Consider the following 24,765-nt stretch of genomic DNA (forward strand, 5'->3'; position numbering starts at 1 on the left):
TGCATTAAGAAAAAAAGTACCTGCATTCAAGCTGTTCCTTAATAGGTTGTTTTATTTTGTTGAAACAAAGTCTATACTTTTATATGGCTCTTTCTTATTCTGCATATTCTATTGCAACATTGGCCTACCACCTTCCTGGCGTTAGCAGATAAGTCTGGGATGCTGCGTTGTGGCAGCAGACCCTCTTGTATAGCCAGCTGAAGTGTGTGTGAGATGCAGCCCACGCTTGGTATCTTCATATCATCCTTTGCTTTTTTCATACTCCTTACGCTGTCACATAAAATACGTGGAGGCGTTGCTTGTCTATTTCACATGCGTTCCGCATCTCCTCTATTGCCTGTTATACATGCGTTGCTGTATGAGACTCACCAAACTAGTGTGCATACCGGCACGTTGTAACTCAAAAGTGGAGTCAGTGTAATGTATTATTTCTATTCTATTTCTATTTCTTTTTCTAATATTTCTTTTTCCTTTTAGGAATATCCAAGAATGTTTGTTGTTTTGGTGTCTTTGCCCGTATTGCTTGAGTGAACTAGTTATATAACTGAGTGTTTTTGCTTTTCATGTGCTGTATCATTTTTTTTCAATAAGTGCAGCTCTTATGTTACCCCTCCACTCATTTGGACATTGGTATTTGTAAAATCCTGCACATGGTCTTGCCAGAAGGTACTAAACTGTAAAGCCTTCCTACAAATGAGCAGTGCAGTGCTGAAAGAATGGTGTTGATAAGGGTCACTTACTCAAAAAACAGGAAAATTCATGACAAGAAAGGTATCTCAGAGACTGGTGAGACTAGACCCAAGAAAACAGAGCACTAGAAGAAATGCACAGGGGTCGCGATGAGAGGACAGTAGAGTGGAAATCTAAGATGTTCAATCAGTGATCAGTGATGGCCCAGATCTGTACTTCTGACAAGCATCAACATGCACAAATTAAGCCTCTTAAAACTTCCCATTACTCCGTGGCCCTAACCGGTGTGTGATGGGTCCGTGCTCAGACCTGGAAGATTACGTGACTGGAATGAGATCCCTGCGATGACGTAATAAATGCAGGGCCAAATCGCAACACCCCTAAGCAGCATGTGGGGAGACCAGTTGCAATCGTTTATCTGTCCACCAGGTGGAGCAATGATGGAGGCTGAAGCATTACTTCAGCATGAAGTCAGTTGTTACTTACTTACTGTATAATAGGCATACAATATTTGACATGTGTGAGAGTGTGATTGTATGGAGCCAGAACGGTGACTTTAAAATTTAGCATCCAAAAAAAAAATTGGCATTGAAAACAAAACCAGTACTGAAAAAAGAAACATTGTCATTGAAACATTTGTATTGAAAACAGTTGTATTGGCATTGAAACGAGTATTGGCACTGAAAAAATAAAGTAATTCAAATAATTCAAATCTGAAAATCTTATCATTTTATTTTATTGGGATTTTTTTGTATTTTTCAATGACAATCTTCAGATTTTTTCTTCATGTCACTTTTTTTTCAGTGTCACTGATTTTCAGTTTCAACTTTCTGTCACTGTTTTGGCGTCGAGAGGGAGGGGCCTGAGGCCTAACTGTGGCTAATGCTCCTTGCTCGGCTCCCCGGTACTACTACCACATTCCATATGCATATAGAGACAGGAGCTCAGGAGCTCCGGGACAGAACCAGATACACAGAGATTTGGGCACATCAGGAGAGAGCTTGAAGAAAAGTCTGCGAGGTAGTTGGACCCTGTGTTGCCCAGAGACGGCCGGCACACTGGCCCTAAAATGGTGTATTATGGCTGGGCCGTCCAGCCCCGCCTTCCCGCAGGCTGCTGCCATCACCTTCTCAAATGATATGCAAACCACGCTCTACTTGCCCCTCCCCTCAGGCCCCTCCCTCTCAACGCCAAAACAGTGATAGAAAGTTGAAACTGAAAATCAGTGACACTGAAAAAAAAGTGACATTGTAAAAAAATCTGTCACTGAAAAAAAAGTGACATGAAGAAAAAATCTGAAGATTGTCATTGAAAAATACAAAAAAATCCCAATAAAATAAAATGAAAAGATTTTCGGATTTGAATTATTTGAATTACTTTCTTTTTTCAGTGCCAATACTTGTTTCAATGCCAATACAACTGTTTTCAATACAAATGTTTCAATGACAATGTTTCTTTTTTCAGTACTGGTTTTGTTTTCAATGCCATTTTTTTTTTTTGGATGCCAAATTTTAAAGTCACTGTTCTGGCTCCATATGATTGCCACACAGAGCATATTTGAAGATTATTAGGCTACCATATCATGAGGTCATCAATATTATGCTTCAGCTTTAAATTTTTCAACAGTTGCATCGCTGATAAATTTTGCTATTATTTATCACACTTGCCTACTGGAAATTAACCTGTGCCATTAGGAAGAATTTCGTTTACCTTGTCAGCTTGTCGGAGACAGTCTATCCGTCTCATTTTGCCTTTCTGGTCAGGGTTTGACAGGACACAGCATGCTGCTTTCTTCCCAGTGATTGACAAAACAAAGTCTTCTCTGCATTCAGGTCTTATATCCTTTCTTAGCTTGGCCAGCAGACGGCTCGCCCATTTCTGTTTCACCTAGGAACCAAGTCATGTCTATTAATATATTAAAAAATGTATACCACTACATAAATAAAAAAAAACCTTTATGACCACTTACTATCATGTGTAAAATATATATCTGCAAAACACTGGTTTGACTACAAATACAATTACTTAAGTGTGTATAAGTATCATATGTTCATTACTTTAAAAAAATATTTTAACTATCACCCACTCAATTTGTTAATCTCACCTCCGCCTTCTCCCCAAGCAGTTCATCTTTGACAGCTCTCTCTTCTTCTTTAGTCATCCTTTTCTCATGCTTTTTGAAGTATTTCCTTTTCCTAGCCTGCAGGTTGAACCATGTGTAGGCGAAGGCACGGACCTGGGGCAGCAGAGCCTCAATAAATGGATGAAACTCATCCTACATGTTAAACAGACAGACAAACATAAACACATCATATGGTACACACATAATGATCAATAACCAAACCAATTTAAATGTCCTGAGGTAAGACATGTAACATGGGCTTTATTTTAACAGTAATATATCGGCATAATCAGGTAACTCCCAGTCTGTATAGAATCTTTTATACTACTGGATTTGGTAATCCTGATATGGACATGTTATGAATGATCTGCCTACACTGGTCAGAACTGACCAGTACATCACCAGCTGTGACGGAACAGTATCAGATCATTTCTATCCATCAGGACAGGTCACGCATACTGACAGTCCCAATAGTACATTCAGATCATAATTATTGATCAAGGGAGAGAAAGGGCAATATAGTGACATGCTGTTTACACCTGACATGAATTAGCTTTTGGTCATCATAGTACAGACACTTTGGTGGTAATGGTACACAAAAATTATGATTAGGTAAATTAAGTTTTGAAGCCTTGGTTTACTATTGTTCAGTAACGGGGCCGTTTCAGTATTTTTGGGGGCCCTATGTAAGATGCTGTTCAGGGGCCCCTATTTTGTCAAACAAGGATGGATAGATTCCTAACCATTTTAGGTGATCCACAAAGATGCAACAATCTATTACATTTTAAGAGGAAAACAGGCTAGAGTCATGAAAACCTCTCTCAAATTAAAAATCAAACATCTTGAGTTGACCCACCCTGGCAAGCTAAACTGATATAAAATGATAATACAAGGTAAACAATGAGGATCCTCTATAGGTCAATAAATGAAACTGATGCAGTGTTCCTTAAAAATGTTTATTTTAAATTGTAAAACATTTTTAAACTTAAACATCCTGGTCCGGTGGTGCTGAAGGCGGTCCTGCTGCTTCCTGGTCCGGTGGTGCTGAAGGCGGTCCTGCTGCTTCCTGGTCCGGTGGTGCTGAAGGCGGTCCTGCTGCTTCCTGGTCCGGTGGTGCTGAAGGCGGTCCTGCTGCTTCCTGGTCCGGTGGTGCTGAAGGCGGCCCTGCTGCTTCCTGGTCCGGTGGTGCTGAAGGCGGCAGTGCTGCTTGCTGGTCAGCAGCTCCAAAATATTTCAGAATTGCTCCTGCAAAGACAAAACTCCTCAGGTTGCCAAGCAAAATAGATCTGAGCACATAGTGACACTATATAATTGAGTTATGTGACACTAATGTAGAAATTCATTATCTGTTTTATATTAAACTTTTCAATATACAGTACAGTGTTCCTTTAAAGCATGCACCCAATTCAAAGTTGTCACTTTTAGGCAGTTTTCAACAAATTGTACTTGTTAGCATAATAAAGAAAGATAAATGACTGATGAGCATTATGGCTTCGCTCCTCACCCCTCCTTTTTGCTACGTGGTTACAAACAGGTTGGAAAACCCCCATGCACTTGAGGTGCTGGGGTATTTGGTCGTCTTTGTTGTATTCCTTTTTTGGGCTAGAAATCACAGGTAGCTCAGTTATTCGTATCTTTTGTTTTAGGTCTAGCTGTCCTTTAGGAAGGTTAGGGGGAGGTGCGGGAGCGATGGCTCACTGTGCGGCTGGTTCTGCATCTTCCTTTTTTTTGGTCTTTTTAGTCGGGGTCTCCAGCCCTCTTTTGTTTGTTTGTGGGTTTTCTTTTGACAAAGCATTCAATAAAGCCTGCTTAGTTGTTGACTTTGTGTGTGGCGTCTTTTAATATGTTACTTCCTCCAACCTTTCTGAGCCTGTGTCTAAGTTATCAAAGGAGGCCATAACAGTATATTTTCAGAGGGTAATACAAAGTGGACTACTTGTGCCTAACTGATGATCTGGTCTTGACCTATATTCTGTGGGCAGAATTAACGATTATATATAGTATAGTTTACTTTAAACGGACTTTAAGTTGACAAAGTAATACTTCAAAAACATAACTAAACTGTAGAAGTGTAGGCAATTATACAATTATGTTCACATTATATTGTCACAATAAATATTCTAATAAATGCGGTGAAGAAAGACACAACTAACGCGGCAATTAACAATAATCCACTCAGAGTAATAATCCACTGCCCCAATAGTCCATAATAATCCACAGTAGGCCTAATATGTATTAGTGTTGTTTAGCACACTTCAAATTAGAGACCTATAAACTGAAGACACACTAAAACAATCCTAAAGTAATGTTGTGTGACAAATATTGAACAGCAGAGGAGGTCTATGATGGAACAGCAGCTCCCACTGGATGAGGATACAGCAGACATGACAGACATCTGCCTAACAACACACCCTGCCTCAAAAATGCTGTAATTCACTATAACAGGTGTCACTTCAATCAGTCAGTCTTATGGCATTCACATGTGACATATACATTTTATTTTAGCCCTTTCCTAAAGCAAACACTTAAGCTATTCAGCATTAGCTCCCCCTCCACCCACATCATGAAAACAAACCTTACCTTTATCCTGTGCGCATTTTTCTTCATCTAGTTTCTTCTTTTTCCTTTTTTCTGAACCAGGGCCAGTATTCACGAAGAATCTTAAGGCTAAAAGTAGCTCCTATCAGGCAAATTTAGGAGCCACTTCTAAAAATAATGGGCGTATCAGTCGTAACTTTAGGACTTAATAAGACTTAATTCTCCTCATAAATAAATTTATTCATCCAATATCTTTTCATTGGCTTTGTCATGGGCTTGTAGGCAACTTCCTTATTTTCACTTCATGCATTGCAAAGGCTAAATTTTCAATGGGCTGCCTTGTCACTCAACAACCAATCACCATTGTCACCGCTTCTAAGTGCGTCCTTATAAAATGACATCATCCATAGTACTGTTTTCATAACTAAAAGTAGGTCTCAGCAGCTTGGTGAGTTACTTTTAAGAAACAACTCCTACATAAAAACTTTTAGTCCGATTTAGGAGTACTCCTACGTTGAGATAAAAGTCTTTGTGAGTACGGGCCCAGATCAGTAGGTTCGTTATGATACCATGCTGTGAATGATCGGTACCGCTGGCTATGGGCAATTCGCCTCGCCTCGCCTCGCTTAGTTGTTCTGGTTGTCAAAGCAACGCAGTAGAGACCTGGGGCCTCATTTATAAAACTGTGCATAGGACTGACGTCAAAAGGTGGCGTACGCACGAAACACAGAAAGTGCTTATGCACAAAAATATCTTGATTTATAAAACAGTGCGCATGCACTTCCTATGCCTATTTCCCTTTATAAATCACAATCCACTCTAAATGTGGCACACCTGTGTGCGGGTCATACCATGCCCATATCTTGAATGAATATTCAGAGAAACGCCCCTAATTAATATTGATTCATGACTGAAAGCATGCCAAAAGCAGAGAGAAAGGCTAGAGGAAGCAGAGGAAGGCTGTATTATTTGGTGGACCTAGGTTGGGGTCACCAATGCCAAAAAGGCTCTAGAGTGGCAGCATGTGGCAGACAATGTCAATGCTACTGCCTCAGAAGGTCGGAGTGTAGTGAAAAAGAAGTGATCAGACATAAAAGTGGAAGCAAAAATGCGTCTGGCGTCACACAGGCAGGGCTCTGTGCCACAGGTGGGGGAACGGGCCAGCCGGAGCTCACCCCGCTGGATGAAAAACTGGCGGGGATCATTGGGGAATCCCTCCTGAGTGGAGTGGTGACGGAGGTGGAGGGGGACACCGGTGCCGGCCCAATTCATTCTCACTCTGTGCTTTTATAGCAACATACTGTAAGTGCAGTCAGAGGCATTAATTACATTTGGGAAACCAGACATTGCTACAAATTGCCCTTTTTGATTTGCCTGTTCACCCACCATGTAAGGAAACTTTATGTACTGCTGCGACAAACCAATTATACCTCCTAACACGTCCGGCATAACACGGCTAAATCAGTGGCGGCTGGTGACTGAAAAAATTGGGGAGGACAGGAGAAAAACCAGTCCACGGAGTCATGTTATTTTACACAAGTCAACTACTTATCCCTACTTTCTTATACTCAATGAAAATTAAGCAATAAAACAATGACTTACAAGACTTCTTTAAAAAACATTTTATTAAATGGCTTTTATACGAGACAAAAAAAATACCAATGTGTACCCCTTCTGGGATTCAATCCCCAGTCACCTGTGTGGCAGGCAACTGTGCTACTCACCGTGCTACCACAGCAGATAATGTACATATTTTACGACAGCACAGCACAGCACATCACACTCATCACTCATCACAATCGCCCAAAACAACTGTGTTGCTGCTCTGTATTGTGTCCAGGTCGTGCCGCTAATGTTATGTCCTCCAGCAGGATGAACGAAACGAAAACTATGAATTATCTTTTTGACTGCTTCTCTCTGATTTCTCCGAAAGTTTTTTTTCCTTTCAGAAATTTGCTTATATTTCCTTTGAAACCGATTCCAATATCGCTGAAAACTCCAGAGTTCTTGTCCGAGCATGGCTGGCAGTGAAAGCTGTATAATACATAGAAGTATTTTTTGTTTACGGTTGTATAAATGTGAGAATGAAATTTGGGAACTGTTATTGGACCAACCTGCTGTCAATCTTGTATTCTGGTTGCTGATTGGTAAGGGAGGTCGTCCTCCCTTAGCGCGACATTTTACGTGTCTTAGCCAATCATAGATCAGCATGAAAAAATCCTAAATGCATTGAGTGAATAGAAGGAGATCCCTCCCACGGAGGACAGAAGCCCTCCGTCCTCCTCTAGCCCCCACCTTCCTGCTCCCTGCTCCTCTCACAGACTGCTCCGTCTCCTCCGTCTGCAGCTGTCGCTGTTCAACCGTTTTAAGTGGATTTTCTTCCAAAGAAGAAACTTTTTTTATGATATAATATATATATAATATTTTATAAATGATACTGAGATTTGGTAATGATTTATTTCAACCAGTTACTCTTTCTTAAAAAAAAAATTGATCTTCCTCTTGCCTCTTAAAAAATAGAGGAGGACCAACCTCCTCTGCCTCTATGGACGAACCTCCTCTGGGCTAAATGTTGGCTGGGATATCCCTGACCTGTCAGCCAATTCCCTTTGGAATGTGCTGGTTGCCAGAAAGCCGAGTGTTGTGAACACTTGAAGCGGGACTGGCACGGTGTGGTTTCCGCTCATGGATCCAAGGGGACAGCTCGTGGGAGTTGGAAACGGCTCATCAGCCACTCTTCACTGTTGGCCAGTGGATCTTGCTTGTCTCTGAAGTTCTTCTCCTTCTGTATCCTTCCGTTTGCCACATCCTCGAACAGTGCCAGGCAGCCATTGTGGGTCATAACACATTGTGAATACATGCCTTTATATACCCATCTAGGTAATATCTGCTACACGTGGGAGAATTACCCTGAGTCCTTCAGACTAACAATAATATTGTGTATTGATGGAATGCAACTTTTTCCGAATGACAAAGACGTCTTCATCCTGAGAAGGTGCAATTATTTTAATATGCATCCCATCAATGGCACCGATCACACTGGGTATACCTGCAATTTCCATGAATTTGGCTTTGATTCTTTGTTGTTGGCGATTGTCTTAAGGAAACCGGACTGACGGATTATATTGGGTCTACAGAGCGCGTTGATGGTTTGGTAGAGCGGCTTACTGATGGCTGTGATATCCCTAAATTATCCTTGCTGCAGAGCTGCATTTTCCCCGTAGCCAAATACCCTAGTGTTGCCAAACATTTTAACTCCTGCATTATTGGATTGTTTCGGTTGGTTGGGGACATTATTGCGTCCCTCACCAACTCAACCACAACTTCAATCCCTTCGCAGTCCATCCGATATCGTTTTAATAATTCCCTGTCATTTAGTGTCTCCAAAACATTTGGCTGTGACCAGGTCTTAGCGAGTTTGGAGTCCTTTGGACTACTTTTAAGGTCTCCCAGACTTAGGTGCTACTTTTAGGCCTAAAATGTTTTGTGAATAACTCTTATTTTTAAAAATCAGGAGTCCTAAAGTTATGACTGACACGCCCATTATTTTTAGGAGTTGCTCCTACATTCGCCTCTTAAGAGCTACTTTTAGCCTAAAGACTCATTGTGAATACGGGCCCTGATCTGACCAATCAGCGGGCATATGTATTGCTTGCTTGGAACCTCAGCTGGGGTGCGACCCGTACATGTGTGAATGTGTAAATGTGACATTAACTTATGGCACTTTGTAGAAGGAGTTTTATAACATTCGCTCCATTGACTTGTATCAGTTTACGGGGCTGAGCTGCCTCCTCCAATATGGCGACGATGTCGACATACGGTCCAGCACTCAATGAGGCGTCTATGTTTAAGTCTGTGTCTATGCTTTTCACACCTTTTCACACCTTTTCGTCTGGTTTTTCGTCAGGCTTGATTATTAGCTAGCAGTTAATCATTTATACTTTACTAATTACTCACTACTATCGGTAATTATAAGAATAAATACATTATTAATATAAATTACCCCCAAATAAAGTATTTTTTATTGAGTTGAATTGAATTGATATTGATTAAAAATTATGGGACGCCACAAATATCCAAATGATGGTTACATTCTCAAAACAGGTTGGTTCACTTAAAATTGTCAATATTTCTGAAATATTTAACATTTAAAGGGGAACCGTGAAGAAATGAAACCAAGCACTGTAACACAACTCTTATCACAGCACATGCAGAAATAATCTCAATACAGTTGCTCTGTACAGTATGATAGAGGTGATTTAACACAAACACTGTCAGTCAATAAACATCTAACACCCGACCACAACTATAACAACTATGTGAGAGAGAGAGAGAAAGAGAGAGAGAGAGAGAGAGACGGACATGGGTACGTTAGTTGATACGTCTTGCCAGGGGTGGTCGGTGGAGGTGGCTGTGAGTCATCCTAACCTAACACATGCTTCTCATCACAGCATGGTGTCTGTAATGCCACTTTTGTGTGTGTGCTATCGGGGCATGAATGTCTTGTGAAACAATGACAAGAAGACAAAGTTAAGTCTGCTTCCAAACAATCCATTCACCAGATAGTTTGCATGAATGTGTGCAGGAGAATGTAGGTTTTTGTGTGTGTACATGTGAGAAAAGTGATAACTCTCAAAGTGTAGAATGCAAAGCATCTTAACAACCATGGAGTAACACAATAGTCACATTCCTTTTACTCAGAGGTAAAACTCACTTGTTGCACACGCATTGCTGTTGTGGTCTTGGACAATAGCTCTGTCTTAAATTGTCAACCTGTTGTGTGTATTATCTTCATGTCTGTGACATATCTTTGCAGATATGGACATTATCTGTAGAATCACTGTAATGAAATGTTGGTGTGATGTGGATATGACTGTCTATAGGTAGTTTTCAGGTCGATTTTTGCCAAGAACCAGGTGTGCACTGCAGTAAAAATTACACATCGCAGTAGCTATACCTGACACGTGCGTAAGAAGCACATCTCATACATCCAATGGGAACAGTCTAACCTGTAAACTTGGACGGCGAAATGAAAAGCATGCGGTAACACCACGCAGCAGCAGCGCACACGCATCTAATGTGTATAGCTGATAAGATATCTCTTCCCATATCTAGTTGCAGCTCTACCTCACGTGCCAGATCCAGCCCTGCTTTCCCTTTCTCAGCAGCGGATTGGTTTGCCAGAACTTCCTTGAGGCTGACTCAAATTCTCTCTTCTTCCTAGACATACAACTGCAGGTCAGATGCTATGACCACAAAGTCGCACAGGGAGAATTCTAACATGGTGGCTGGACTTGGAGTATGCCGCCACCTGCCTGGCACCTCACATCCCAGGCACCTCCAAGTCCAGCACCTCTCCAGAACCAGCACATTGTCACTCTGGCTGGGAGGTGACATTCCACTCACCAAAAGCCGAGTTTCTCTCCCCTCCGGCCTCCAAATTGCTATTTGAGGCTGAGCCTGACTGGGCCCCATCCACCAGATGCTCGGCGGCAGCTTTGATCCAGGGAAGGGCCCTTGTATCTCCGTACCAGGAGAGGTACACCATCCCTGTGTATGCTGAATCATGGGTCCTCTTGAATTGCTCTTAGTCCTGTCCCTCTTCTGAGATCAATTTCGAGACCCTACCAGGAGCTAATGCCTGCTACAACATAGCTCCCATTATCAAAGAGACACACAAACCCCTCCACCAAGGTGAGGTGGTGATCTTCAGGGGGAGAATTGCCACCTTACCATAGTAGTAGTAGTAGTAGTAGTAGTAATAGTAGTATTTGTAGCTTCCCCTAGTAATAACACCTTTGTATCGGATTCCTTTTTTATTTTTTTTGCTTGTCATTGTATGTTTTATTCTAGTTTTTAAGGCTATATGTTTTTATACATGTTATATCTTCCTGTGTTACATGTTTTTATTATGTTTGATTTTATTGTATTTGATTATGACGTATGATGTTTACTTTGTATTGTACTGAAGCACATTAAAGGAATAGTTTGTGTTTTTTGAAGTGGGGTCTAGGGCTGGGCGATTAATTGAATTTCGATTTTGGCTTCCCTCGATCATGAAAACAAGATAATCGTAATAAAACGATCATTCTGCCGCACGCCGTTTCTTTTGAAGTAAATGCAGCGAACCCTTCCATCTCCACCTGTGCACTCCGCTACGCCCCCGCCCGAAAATTTTCGCTTTCAGCCACGCCGGTGCGTATTGCCAGTGTGTGTTTGGAAAAAATGTGTAGAAGAAGAGGGCAGAAGATGGCAGAAAGGCAGCCTTTGGTCGGGAAGAAAGGTAAAGCGAATTCTGTGTTGTGGAAACACTTCGGTTTCGAGTAGTCTGACTAGGAACAATAGAAGATACTGTGCAAGGTATGTCACACGAGCGTGTCTGCAACTCAAGGGAACACGACCAATTAATTTAATCATTTAAAGTCATAACTCAAAAATGAAAAGCTCCTCAACTCCTGCCACCGCCACACAGTCCTCAATTAAGGACACACTATGTGTGTTACCATCACGTCACCATTTCAGCAGAATTTGCAAGAAAAGTGTCAACAGCATTATATTTTGCCACCACAACGGACCTATGGTCGAGTCACACCGGGATAGTGTTAATTTGTTATTTTTACATATTATTTAATTCAGTCTATTGATATATTTTTCTCTTATTTATTTGCATTTTTCTTGTTTTTCAGTTCAAACTTATCGTGTTAAAAAGAAATACCAGAATTCAAAGTTCAATAAGTGCTTGTTCTCAAATCAATGAATAATCGTGATTACAATATCAATCAAAATAATTGTGATTATGATTTTTGCCATAATCGAGCAGCCCTAGTGGGGTCATATAAAGTACATATCTATAGTCAATCTGTTCCCTACCATAATCACCGATCAGCGCAGCCTCAGTTTGGAGAAGTAGAGAGCCGCTCACCTAAAAAAATCTATAACAGTCCAAGTGTGCGTTTTGGCACTACATTTTCTCAGCCGTAGAACCTCCTGCATAGGGATACGGAGGTTCTACGGTCTGTGTCTGAAACTGTTAAGATTCATTTTGATTGAAAGTAAACAGAGTTGCATGCATAAACCTCTTGTCCAGCAACTGGTCCTCGCACAGAAAATGTAGTGCCAAAAGAAAGGGTGATCTGAAAGCGATGTAAAGCGGTGTGAATTTTCTCTATACAACGTACACCTGAACTGATAGAGAATTTAGGTGCTTAAAATTCGCTTTGCATCTGGGCACCGTTTACTGCAAAGCTGAGTGTCTGGGCTGGAGCAGCTCTCTGCTTCTCCAAACTGAGGCGGCGTTGATCAGTGATTATGGTAGGGAACAGATCGACTACAGATATGTACTTTATATGACCCCACTTCAAAAAACACGAACTATCTCTTTAAGTTTACTCCCGTTGTATGAAATGTGCTATATAATAAACTTGACTTGAGCTAACCTTTTTTTTTTTTAAAGATTTTTTGTGGCATAGACACCTTCATTAGCAGTAGACAGAGAGGAAACATGGGAGAAAGAGGGGGAGATGACATGCAGCAAAGGACCTCCGGCCGGAATCGAACCGGGGTCGGCTGCGTTTTATGGCATGTGCTCTAACCACTCGACCACCTGCGCGCCTGAGCTAACCTTTTTGTTAAAGTACAAATGTAAATCCCCTAAAATGAACACTTAATTCAAAATGGCCAACTTCCTGTTGGTTTAAAGGGATATTCCGGTGTAAATTTAATCCATGTTCTAACACACCGTGACACAGAGTAGGACCTGCCATCGAGAGATAAAGTTTGCAGAGCGCTAGCTCACGTAGCTTTAGCATCTCAGAAACGACCGCACGACAACAATACACTGCAGTAAATGGATCCAACTATAAACCGCCACCAAAAAGCCACAAATAATGCTCAGAACAGCACCAAACGTCAGCAAAAGTACAAATAGGGTCCCAGCACATAGTCTGGGGCTTCTAACCTCCGCTATCTTAGCTGGATTTCTATTGTGAAGCTTAAAACAGACTTCAACTCTCCTCCATCAGCTTCCAGGTCGGGGAAGTCCCGACGCAACGATTATAAATGCTCAATTCCGTTCTTTTCCCTGTCCGCTCTCGATAATAACTGTTATAAACTGGCAGGTAAGACACATATGAACTTTGATTGCTTTTCCATGGAGTCATAATCATACATTTTCATCCATGGGCCGCGGAACTCTACTGCACTCGGTAATCGACTCGTCGGGACTTACCGTCAACAGGAAGCTGCTGCAGAAGAGTGGTAAATTTTGTTGGCTTTTCAGTAGAAATCCAGCTAAGGTAGCGGAGGTTAGATGCCCCGGACTATGTGCTGAGACCCTATTTGTACTGTTGCTGAAGTTTGGTGCTGTTCTGAGCATTATTTGTGGCTTTTCGGTGGCGCTTTATATTTAGATCCATTTACTGCAGTGTTTTGTTGTTGTGCAGTTGTTTCTGAGGTTGATTAAACTCCGTAAATTAGTGGTCTGCTAACTTGATCTCTCGAGAGGGAGTCTAACACAGTTTCACTGTGTGTTAGACCATGGATTAAACTTACACCGGAATATCTCTTTAAGTCATATAACCAAGAGACTTTTCTTTTTAGGTCTTGGTGCAATACACCATGTACCAAAATTTCTCACATGTGGTGAAAATAGTCCAGAGTAGGGGTGTCAACGTCTACACGTGTAAATGGATACACGGATAATAAATCATAACCGTTTAGACAAATCAATAACCGTTTACACGCCATTCTTCCTCCTCCTCCTCCTCCTCGCTCATTTCTCATCAATATATATAGTATTCAGGGTTTCCCCTACATGTAATTGACTGTGGCGCACCACCACGGCAAAAAATAAAATCCGCCACACCTTAAAAATTCAGGCATAAATAAATCCAGTGGAAATATTTTACCGTCGTCTTCCACCGCAGTCTTTGACGTTAACTAGCATGTTGGATATTTAGCTTGATAATTGGCTAGAGGATTAAAATGGTCACTTAGACCAGAGTCCTGCACTGGTCACCGCATCCGACCCGTTATCCGACAGTAGCACAGATTACATTCCATAACAGAGCCGACCCGCTATAAATTGATACCGACGCCCGAAGGTAAATTGGACGGACGCAATTTTTAAAAGTGAAAGTAAGATAATGTTGCCTGAAAGCTTCAGATAATAACATTAACTAACTATACGATTAAATGTTCCCACTAGTGCAGTTATCCGCATACATAATAGATGAATGGGGCACAATGTTGCGTTGATTAAAAAAAAAAAAAAAAAAAAAACGCAGCCACAGCCAGTGTCGCGTCACGTCACGTCACTTCAAGTTGACTGGGGGACGCGATGGTGGCGGTCAACAAGCGGAGCACTGTGTGTTTTTTGAACAAACTGCCAGTGGAAATCAAGTTGAGTGTAGGCTATGTCAGGCAAAGTTGGCTTACAACAACAGCACGGGATCCATGCTAAACCACCTGCGATGGAAACACCCGAACAAGTTGGAGGGAGAGACTGCTGCTGGTATCGGTGCTACCACAACTGCGATACAAAGAGATCATAAATCTCCAACGTGTAACCGGGTACACGTCGGTTAGAAGCCCCGTTTACACGTGTAGAACAAATTGTAAACGTTGACACCCCTAGTCCAGAGGGCTGCATTTTGTGTGCTAGTGAGCCATTTTGCCCTTAAATACTTACATTTCCAATGCATGTATATTATGTGCAAAGTTTCCCTCAAAAGTGTAATTCTTTTTGATGATAATAATCGTAATAAATACTCAAAAATTTAAAATCTTGAAAAAACAAGAGCAAACAAGTCAATAAAATATGTATTATAATTACAATTCATTACAAGTCTCTGTGAGACTAATAATATTTGGAACATTTGTATTTTAAAGGCAGTGTCACCTCAGTCACTGATGACGAGTGCATGCAAGAGACACAAAGAAAAACTTGAGCAACACAATGACACTGGTGAAATATAAACATGTGAAACAAACTAACTGAAGGAGCGACAATTAAACAGATGTACACATGAGTATATGAGGGAATAGAAAGGGACCAGAGCAATAAACTGAGTTCAATGGGAGAGATAATGAATCGCAATGAAAATGCCTCACGTCTCTATCAGTTGAGAGACACTTTGTGATTGCAGGTACCAATCCCTTTTGGACATTTTTCCATACCTTCCTGTTTGTTGTTGTACAGTCAGCTCTATAGTTAACACAAGTCAGCTGCACACTGTAACTGGCATTAACTATAATAACATTACTTTTTTAGCATTGCTTTTTGGTGTCTTCAGTTGAGTCTAATGGTACTCTCTTTTACAGAAATGCTTAATAAAAAGGCTGGAAAACTGGTGTACTGTCAACAATTTAATCATCAAAGTAAATCAATGCAAAACAAACTAATACATCAATACAACACACTATAAGAGGAGTGCCTGGAAAACTCCTAATGCAGTCTTTGAAATACTATTTTCATCATGTTTAAGCTAATAAGCACATGTAAATTCAAGTCTCTATTTGAGAGGCCTGGTGCAGTCAATGTAATTTACAGCAGCTCTCCAAACTTCTTTCTGTGAACCTGATCCTGGTATTAATCTGTGATTCATACCACTGCCTGCACAATTCTGCACAATGGCAACAAAGGTAGTACAAATTACAAATTGTTTAAATGAAGAGATTTGTCATCTAAATTCTTTCACACAGTGCCATGGATAACCAATACATTTGGGCCTTCGTGATAGCTTCGTTTCAATGGGGGGTAGGGTCTTTTCTATCAGTGCAAGTTTAACACTAATCTGGAGGTACATAGAAGCATAACGCAATTTTACCTGAGACAGGAAGAGTAGAGAAATCATTGTTTAGGTGAGAGGGTGCTGAGTCACATTAGTCTTTGCATTAACACAAACATTCCTTGGCTGAACTCTTTTATTTCCATAATTGCTTTCATGTGGTTTCTTCATGCTTAACAGCTGATTCAGCTAAGCAGCAATACCTCCCGGTTAGAAAAATGCTGCATTTCCCAGGCTGTTTAGATGTTCTCTATGACATAGCTTTGTTCACCTCCGATAACTCTGTATTGGAATCTCAAAAACTGATGACACACCAGAAAGTTGAGGTTTTGGAAAAATGCCCCACTGGAGGAAAACACTCAGTGGAACTTCAGAGTAATCATCATTAGGATAATGTGGCCAGCGTGTACTAAAGTAAGGAAGACTATGACATTAAGAAAGGGTGCCGTAACTTCAGTAGCTACTCTGTTTTCCCCAATTTATAAACCACACAAGTTTATCTCAGGATCCCATCATTTTCTCTATTGTCTACTATAGCCATAATACAGAGTGTGACCTGACGTGTCTTTTCAAAAAAGCAAAAACATACATAGTCTGTACTGAATACATCCCAGAAACAAAGCACAACACAACAAGAGCCTAGTTTGCATTGCTGTTATTCCCACAGTTATGGCTACTCATACAGTGGAGGTTAAATTGCCCAAATCCGAAATAAATAAAGACAAGAATGAATAGCTAAATAAATACATCACTATGCCAAAAAAAGCCGACACTTCTGCTTATATTTGATTTTATATTTATTTACTTTTGAATTACTTCACCTATATTTTATATTGCAATTTAATTTTCCAATTTTTACTTATTTATTTATACATTTTTAAATATGCAACCATGTTTTTTTCCACTCATCTTTTCTGTATTACGCTTTTATATTTCCTAGGGCCGGGACACCGCGTCGGTAGTCAACGTAATCGACAACATAAATTCGTCGACATGAATAATTTGCGTCGATGAATTGTCCCAAATTCCCAGGAAGTGGTAGTACCTGCGGAGGCTGAGAATATCGCTCTGAGTGGACTGTGGCAGCATGTGGCTGCTGCTGTGAGACTGACTGGATTTTATCCATCCTAAATCAAGTTTTATCCATCCTAAATCAAGTTTTATCCATCCTAAATCAAGTGAATCCTTGACTTTTTTTTGGATTACTCATCCAAACTGATAGATGTAAAGGAGTCTACTGCTGCATCATTCATCTGGATGAGAAATTCACTCTTGGATTTATTATCTTTTTTGGGATTGCAAACACCCAAGGTTTAGGCCTTGTAGGCCTGATTCCCGGCCTAGTGGTTCAGTGGATCTGGCTTTGCCATGCCACCTAAAGGAAATTCCCTCTCCAACTCAGAGGAGGCCATCTCTATGGCTCAGGTGCATGAACTACTGGAGCAACAAAAAGACTTTTTATAGACTCTTTTAGAACAACAGGCGCATAACTTCAAATCCTGTGTTGAAATCCTTGTTGATTCCTCAAATAAAAGAGTTTGAGAGCTCCTGAGAGAAGTCACTGATCTCAGAGCTAGTCTGGAATTCACTCAGAAAGAATTTCAAGATTTTAAAAACTCTAGCAAGCTGTGGGTTGATTCCTGCATAGAGACCAAGAGTGATATGGAAACAATCTGTAAAACCCTTATCACAATCAACGACAAAACCAACTACATGGAGGGCCAGTCTCGAAGAAACAATATCATTATTGATGGTATTGGTGACACTTGGCGGAGGCTATTTTCTGGGGGAAAGTTCACTGAAGTCTCGGTCGGGAGGGTTGACCATCACGGTGATTTCTATCAACACATCCACTTGAGTGAGTTTAAGGTTTTTGCCGGTGACAGACGCTGTTTTTCGGGCAGAAATGAGACTAAGAGTTGGTAGGACAGGCGGGAGGACAGGCGCTGCTCCGCCTACAACTGCGGTATTTTTTTCCTCATAAGTTACCAATGACAGTTAAAGTTACTACGTTACTTTTGTTTGGTCATGTAACGTTATATTAATCGTTAGATTAGTCGACTAATCGAAAAAATAATCGCTTGATTAATCGTTTGAAAAATAATCGTTTGGGACAGCTCTAATATTTCCTAATCTATCTCTTTTTGCTCACGCAAACAAAGTGTGTCATGGGGTCGAATTGGTCGATCAACATCAGTGCATTGATCAAAGTGATGCATTGATTTAATTCCCCAAATTTCCTCCGTAATGCGCAAACTGGAGTCCACTCTAAGGATGAAGTTATCAGTTGACAAAACATACAGAAGTATGTGCTGACATACCACCAGACTACAGAGCAGCTTCACTCTCCAGACTGTGATGTTACATTCACCGTGTACCTTTAAAGGGATATTCCAGTGTAAATTTAATCCATGTTCTAACACACCGTGACACCGAGTAGGACCTCCCCTCGAGAGATAAACTTAGCAGACGGCTAGCTTGCGTAGTTTTAGCAACCTCAGAAACGACAACAATACCATATTTCTATCAACACATCCACTTGAGTGAGTTAAAGGTTTTTGCCGGTGACAGACGCTGTTTTTCGGGCAGAAATGAGACTAAGAGTTGGTAGGACAGGCGGGAGGACAGACGCTGCTCCGCCTACAACTGCGGTATTTTTTTCCTCATAAGTTACCAATGACAGTTACAGTTATTACGTTACTTTTGTTTGGTCATGTAACGTTAAATTAATCGTTAGATTAGTTGACTAATTGAAAAAATAATCGCTTGATTAATCGTTTGAAAAATAATCGTTTGGGACAGCTCTAATATTTCCTAATCTATCTCTTTTTGCTCACGCAAACAAAGTGTGTCATGGGGTCGAATTGGTCGATCGACATCAGTGCATTGATCGAATAAACATGCCTTGCTCCCACATCAGGGACTGGCCTTGCTCACTGTGGGTCTTCAGCTTAGGAGATGTCGTAATGTAGAACATGTTTATCGTTTCTACAACTTACTCTGCGCTTACTTGGGCCCGACAAAGTATGACAGCTTCAATAGCTTGGATAATAGTGATATGGGCTTTTTTGGCTCTTGCAAGGTTAACTGTCTGTGTGACAGTGCTCATTACATGTTCCATTTTCAGGGCTTTACCACACAATGTTTCCTGTTGTATGATGCATGAGTAAACTGTCAGTTCATCTGCGTAACTCTCCTCCCTCATCTTCTCAAGCATCCTGCCCCCAATCCACTCTCTTCACCTCCATCTGCCATCAGTCCTACCAGTTTGTCCCAAGGCAGCTTCATTTCATCTACACATTAAGATTTTCCTGTGGTTGTGTGGTTGATTTAATTCCCCAAATTTCCTCCGTAATGCGCAAACTGGAGTCCGCTCTAAGGATGAAGTTATCAGTTGTTGCTGCTCTTCCAGCAAGAGAATTAAGTCTTTTTCCCTGTCATCAGTTGTTTTTATAGATTGAGTAGCAAGCTTCTGCTACAATATAACTAGCTTTTAACGGCAGCCTCACTTTGAGACTTGCTTTTTTGAACTTCATTTTAACTTTTCCACCTTCTGTAGCTTCTGCCGTATGTCCAGATCCTTGTACTTGTACTGGCATTTTGTTTCATGGTGTCATCTTAAGTTTTATCCTTTAATTATTGCCACATCAGTTCCACACACGAGACAAAAAGGTCTACCCTTTATGTGAGTAAGCAGATACTCTGCTTCCCAACTGTTTTGAAATTCCGTGTTTCGTTTGATCATTTCTTTTAGGGGCTAGCTTAAATTTGACTCACTCATCAACATTGGAAAAGGAACTGTGAGGTTTGGATTAAGTGCAGCAGGAAGTGAGAGGATTTTGACCAGAGGCATCTGCCGAGCCACCAGCCAGTTCCTTTACCAAGCCTTCTTCTGCCTAATTTCTGGTTTCAGGAGAAAAGGTGGATGAGGTGTGACTATGGCTTACTCAGCAATGGGAATCAGAAACTGCTGTGTGCAAATCTTCACAGGGACATGGATAACTCCAACATCCAATTACCATTACAGGGAACCTATCTTAGTCATCACACCCTGGTTTTAAAAAAAAAACAGAAAAGGTTCTAATTCCTATGGAAACTTAGAAAAGCTCAATTCCAGAGGAAGATTCTGGTCAACTTTTACAGAGAAGCAATAGAAAGCATTCTGACTGGGAACATCACAATTTGGCATGGTTCATCACGATCCAGGAAATAAAGGCTCTACAGCAGCTGATCAAACCCACCAGAACATCACTGGTACCATCTACAGAGCATCAGCGACATCAGTGAAGTGTGATGTCTGCACAGAGCCCAAATATACTAAAAGACAACACCCAGCCACAGTCTGTTCACCCTGCTGCCATCTGACAAGACATACAGAAGTATGTGCTGACATACGACCAGACTACAGAGCAGCTTCACTCTCTAGACTGTGATGTTACATTCACCGTGTACCTTAAAAGGGATATTCTGGTGTAAATTAAATCCATGTTCTAACACACCGTGACACCGAGTAGGACCTCCCCTCGAGAGATAAACTTAGCAGACGGCTAGCTTGCGTAGTTTTAGCAACCTCAGAAACGACAACAATACCGTATTGACCCGAATATAGGGTGACCCTGATTATAAGACGACCCCTTTTTTCTTTGATAACCAAATTTGTTTCACAATAACAAACTCACATACCCTCCTGTCAATCTCTTGGAAGCGGCCGCTTAGAGGACCAGGATAAGCTTTTCTCTTACTGTTAGCGTTTTCAGACGGTCTTTTTAGACCCGCCATCTTCGGACATTACACTCCGTAACTCCATAGTTCTTGGCTGGCTGACAGTTGTTTGGCGCCTACGCTGCATTGATCACCATTATCTTAAAATTAGCATCATAGCTCCGCCTCAGACGTCTGTTAACTTGCCCCACTTTTGATCCACTTTGCTCCGTAAAATCACCGCGTCTCTCCATTTTTCATCTCCTGTCACTTCTTCTCCGCTGTGATTGACAGATAACCCGAGCCACAGTGTCAGTGACGTCTCTACAATAAGCTGGCGCCCTCTGCTGTTGCGGTCGTGTAGCGACCCAGACAACTATCAGCATGTGTCAACGGTTAGACCCCGATTATAAGACGACCCCACTTTTTCACAGAATTTTCATCGAAAAAAAACCTTGTCCTATATTTGGGTCAATACGGTACTTTGCAGTAAATGGGTCCAAGTAGGGCTGGGCGATATGGACCAATAGTCATATCCCGATATATTATGGCTGAATATCGATATACGATATATATCCCGATATTTTATTGCGAAGTGAGAGCAAATGTTCAGTCAAAGTCAAAGCCAAATATGTCATGTGGGTGGGAATTTGGAATTTCGTCATTTAGGGGCAAGTCCATTTGGCCTTCACTTTTTTATTTTTCAGGGGCACCAAGACCACATGACAGGGCACAAAGACCACTAAGTAAAATCTGTTGATTTACCTTTCAGACTGATACCATAACATCCTAATTTATAATAAGACATGGATTATATATTAAAACAATACCAATATCAAGTTGATGTTACATTAGAAAACAGTTTTTTTTAAGTAGGGTTAGGGTGAGGTGAGTTTTGTGACACTACACTGAATATTAGTGTTACTGAATATTTATCCCGATAGAAATTCCCCAAAATTATGGCCAAGCACATTTTATCCCAAATAAAAAAAATGTAGAATAACAGCAGGAGACCACTGATGTGTGGAATGATTTTGGTGACACTACACTCTGAATAATAGATGAAGTTATTGAATATTTTTTGTAGTATCTCTTTTCGGTGTTGCACTTTGTAGACGGTCCCTGCGCCCTCATTTCACAGCTGGCTGACCATAGAGACCAGAGTTAATGTCCAGCCGCTCGTTTTGATGAAAATACAGTTGTAGCTCGTTGTCTTCCTTACTACGGTAGGAAAGAACCGTAATTTATGTTTTAACACGGTTTCACTTATGAGTTATTGATCCGGAAAGTTCGAATCTGTGAATATTTTTCCAACTTTACCGGAGTAAATCCTACCACATAAGTCAGTTACGTACCATGTCAACCTGTGCTGTAAGTTTCGTTCTTCTGTTTTGAGATGCTGCTGCTGTTTGAGAGGCTTTCACGTGAGATCATCGTGATGATGAGACTCCACCTGCACGAACCGCGAACTCACTTAAGTTACTGTGAGTGACTACTGTGCACTCAGGTGGCTGTAATTAAAGGCAAGCTCGCTACGCTGACCGGGCCAGGGGCACAGAGGCCACTGTGGCCGTACGATGATTTTTTTTCCTGGGGCATCAAGGCCAAAGTGCGGGGCAACAATAGTTTGTTGAAGAGCGCCGGAGTGTCTGTTCCAGCCCCTCCCCTCTCTGTGCATGAAGGAGGAGGGGCGGGGGGAGCAGTGCAGAGAGCTCCGGGTCAGCAGCTTACCCGGAGCAAGGATCACAGCGCAAATTTGAACTATATTGATTTATGCGATAGGGTCTAATTCCATATCACATTTAAAAATATATCGATATATGTTTTATATCAATATATCGCCCAACCCTTGGTCCAAGTATAAACCGCCATCAAAAAGCCACAAATAATGCTCAGAACAGCAACAAACTTCAGCAAAATTAGAAACAGGGTCCCAGCACATATTTCAAAGTGTCAAACATTTGATATAGTTGCCGTAGTTGTCTGAAAAGATAAACAAAACTCACCACCCGAGAAGCCTTCCTTGTTGTGGGGAAGCCCTGTGAGTCGATTAGCGAGTGCAGTAGAGTTCCTCAGCTCAATGATGATCATTACTGCGGGACTCTACTGCACTCGCTAATCGACTCACAGGGGTTCAAACTTTATCTCTCGAGGGGGGGTCCTACTCGGTGTCACGGTGTGTTAGAACATGGATTAAATTTACACCGGAATATCCCTTTAATCTTGTACAAACTGACCCAGACAGCAGGTTTCGACAGATGTGACTGTGAATTAAGTTCTAGAAAGAATTCCCAGCTTTTAAACAACCCAGGACATCTTTTGAACATGAAATGATTTTAATACACTTTCTTTCACAACACACACATGCACAAGCACAAAAAAGTTTTTATTCATAATATTCATGCAGATAGCACTTTTTTGTACGACTATGGCCATCATGACATTATATTTAATGATGTTTCCAAGTTTGTTGAATGCACCTCAAGATGACAGATTTGCTACTGTACCGTTTGAGATTGGTTGTTCTCTCAACTCTTTTACCGTAACACATACAGATAAGTCATTTAATCTTTAAATTGACATTAAATGTGAAAACATCTGTGATGTTGGTAACAGCTACTAGATTTTAGTTAGCATATGTGCGTATCCTCCTAACCTCTTAGTAAGTATGTGTTTTAAAGGCCTTCACATCTCCAGTGCATGTGTGTTGCTTAGTTGTTGTTTGTTTACTTTAGCTAATAGCCAGCAGTAAACAGTTTAAATATTACTATCTTTTTGCTGTTAACATATCCTAATAAATTATATACTGGACAGTGTATGGAGGTAAAACTTGTTAGCTGATAGCTGTATTCTGTCAAGTTTGTTGGTTATGAGTGAGTTTTGCTCATGTGATGTGTGTCTGTGTATGTGTGTGTGCGCATTTCACTGTCCGGAATTAATCAATTGATTAATTACTTGACTGAGCAAAATGTTTGCCCACTTTCTAACAAAAACACAGCCAGACACACCAGAGAGATTACACGAGACTAAACAATAGACAGCAGTACACCATTCAGACAAGCTGCTCTTTTCTTTTTTCCTGCTCCTCCCTGGCACCATGTTCTGTTCTTTGTTCTTAGGTTCTCACCAATGATCTTTCATGTTGCAAACTGTCTTTTAATATTGATATGGGTGAGTTGGTTTGAATAATGTTTAATCGAATAGAATAAAAATGTGTAACAGCCCTTCTTCCCAGCATTCTGCCATTATTAAATGACAACAGTGAGGTTTTCAATCAATATAGTGCCAGTCACTTAGACAAGATAGGTTGTGCATGATTATGAACTACAATGAAGCAGTTGTGTTATGTTACCCCCAAAAGGCTTAAAAAGGTTGTTAGGTATGGCATTTTAGGCATACTACTTCATTCCCATGAAACAAAAACAGACTTTCACTGTTTTCTGCAGAAACCTATTTATCATAGTTAACTGTTTAACTGTCTCTATCCCTATTCAAGAGCTCAGTCTTTCGATTTAAGAGCATGATTTTAATTATTCTCAAAATGCTTGCAAGCAAACATATTATTGCTGGTACATATTTTGCGCGCTCAAGCTTCAGCCCCTCTCCTACGCTGGCTGCTTCCGCTTGCTAAACTCTTCCTCTCAGATCTATCCTGCACTCTGCAATTATCCTGTACAATAATTCTGTCAAAATTTTCTGAGCCAACTGAATGCCATATTTACTATTGAAATGTTCCCTGCTCTGTTGTCAATGCATTAGTTTGACCTCTTAGCTCAGTGGTGTCAAACTGATCCAGTAAAGGACCCGCCCCCCACGCCAAACAAGAACGCTTTGGACAAAAATGACAAATTAAAAGATTGCGATGAAAAACGTGAATTGTAAAATAAAAATTGGAATCATGTGTTGATCCGGGCCATTTTCCAACAA

At 40.9% G+C, this 24,765-nt stretch overlaps 1 protein-coding gene across 8 annotated transcripts in view; it reads right to left on the reverse strand.

Moving 5' to 3' along the window:
- The window catches only part of nfic (nuclear factor I/C), a 209,864-nt gene that overhangs the window by 176,686 nt on the left and 8,413 nt on the right, over positions 1–24,765 (reverse strand). For all 8 annotated transcript variants that reach the window (XR_003985904.1, XR_003985905.1, XR_003985906.1 and 5 more), the window contains exons 2-3: positions 2,795–2,965; positions 2,401–2,577 (exon numbers count right to left, since the gene is read on the reverse strand). Coding sequence is in view for 5 of the 8 variants with exons in the window: in XM_030432866.1 (XP_030288726.1) it covers positions 2,401–2,577; positions 2,795–2,965 (348 nt within the window). In the remaining 3 variants the exon portion in view is untranslated. The remainder of the gene's footprint in view (positions 1–2,400; positions 2,578–2,794; positions 2,966–24,765) is intronic.

The sequence above is a fragment of the Sparus aurata genome, chromosome 11 (assembly GCF_900880675.1).
Source record: "Sparus aurata chromosome 11, fSpaAur1.1, whole genome shotgun sequence".
Classification (NCBI taxonomy): domain Eukaryota; kingdom Metazoa; phylum Chordata; class Actinopteri; order Spariformes; family Sparidae; genus Sparus; species Sparus aurata.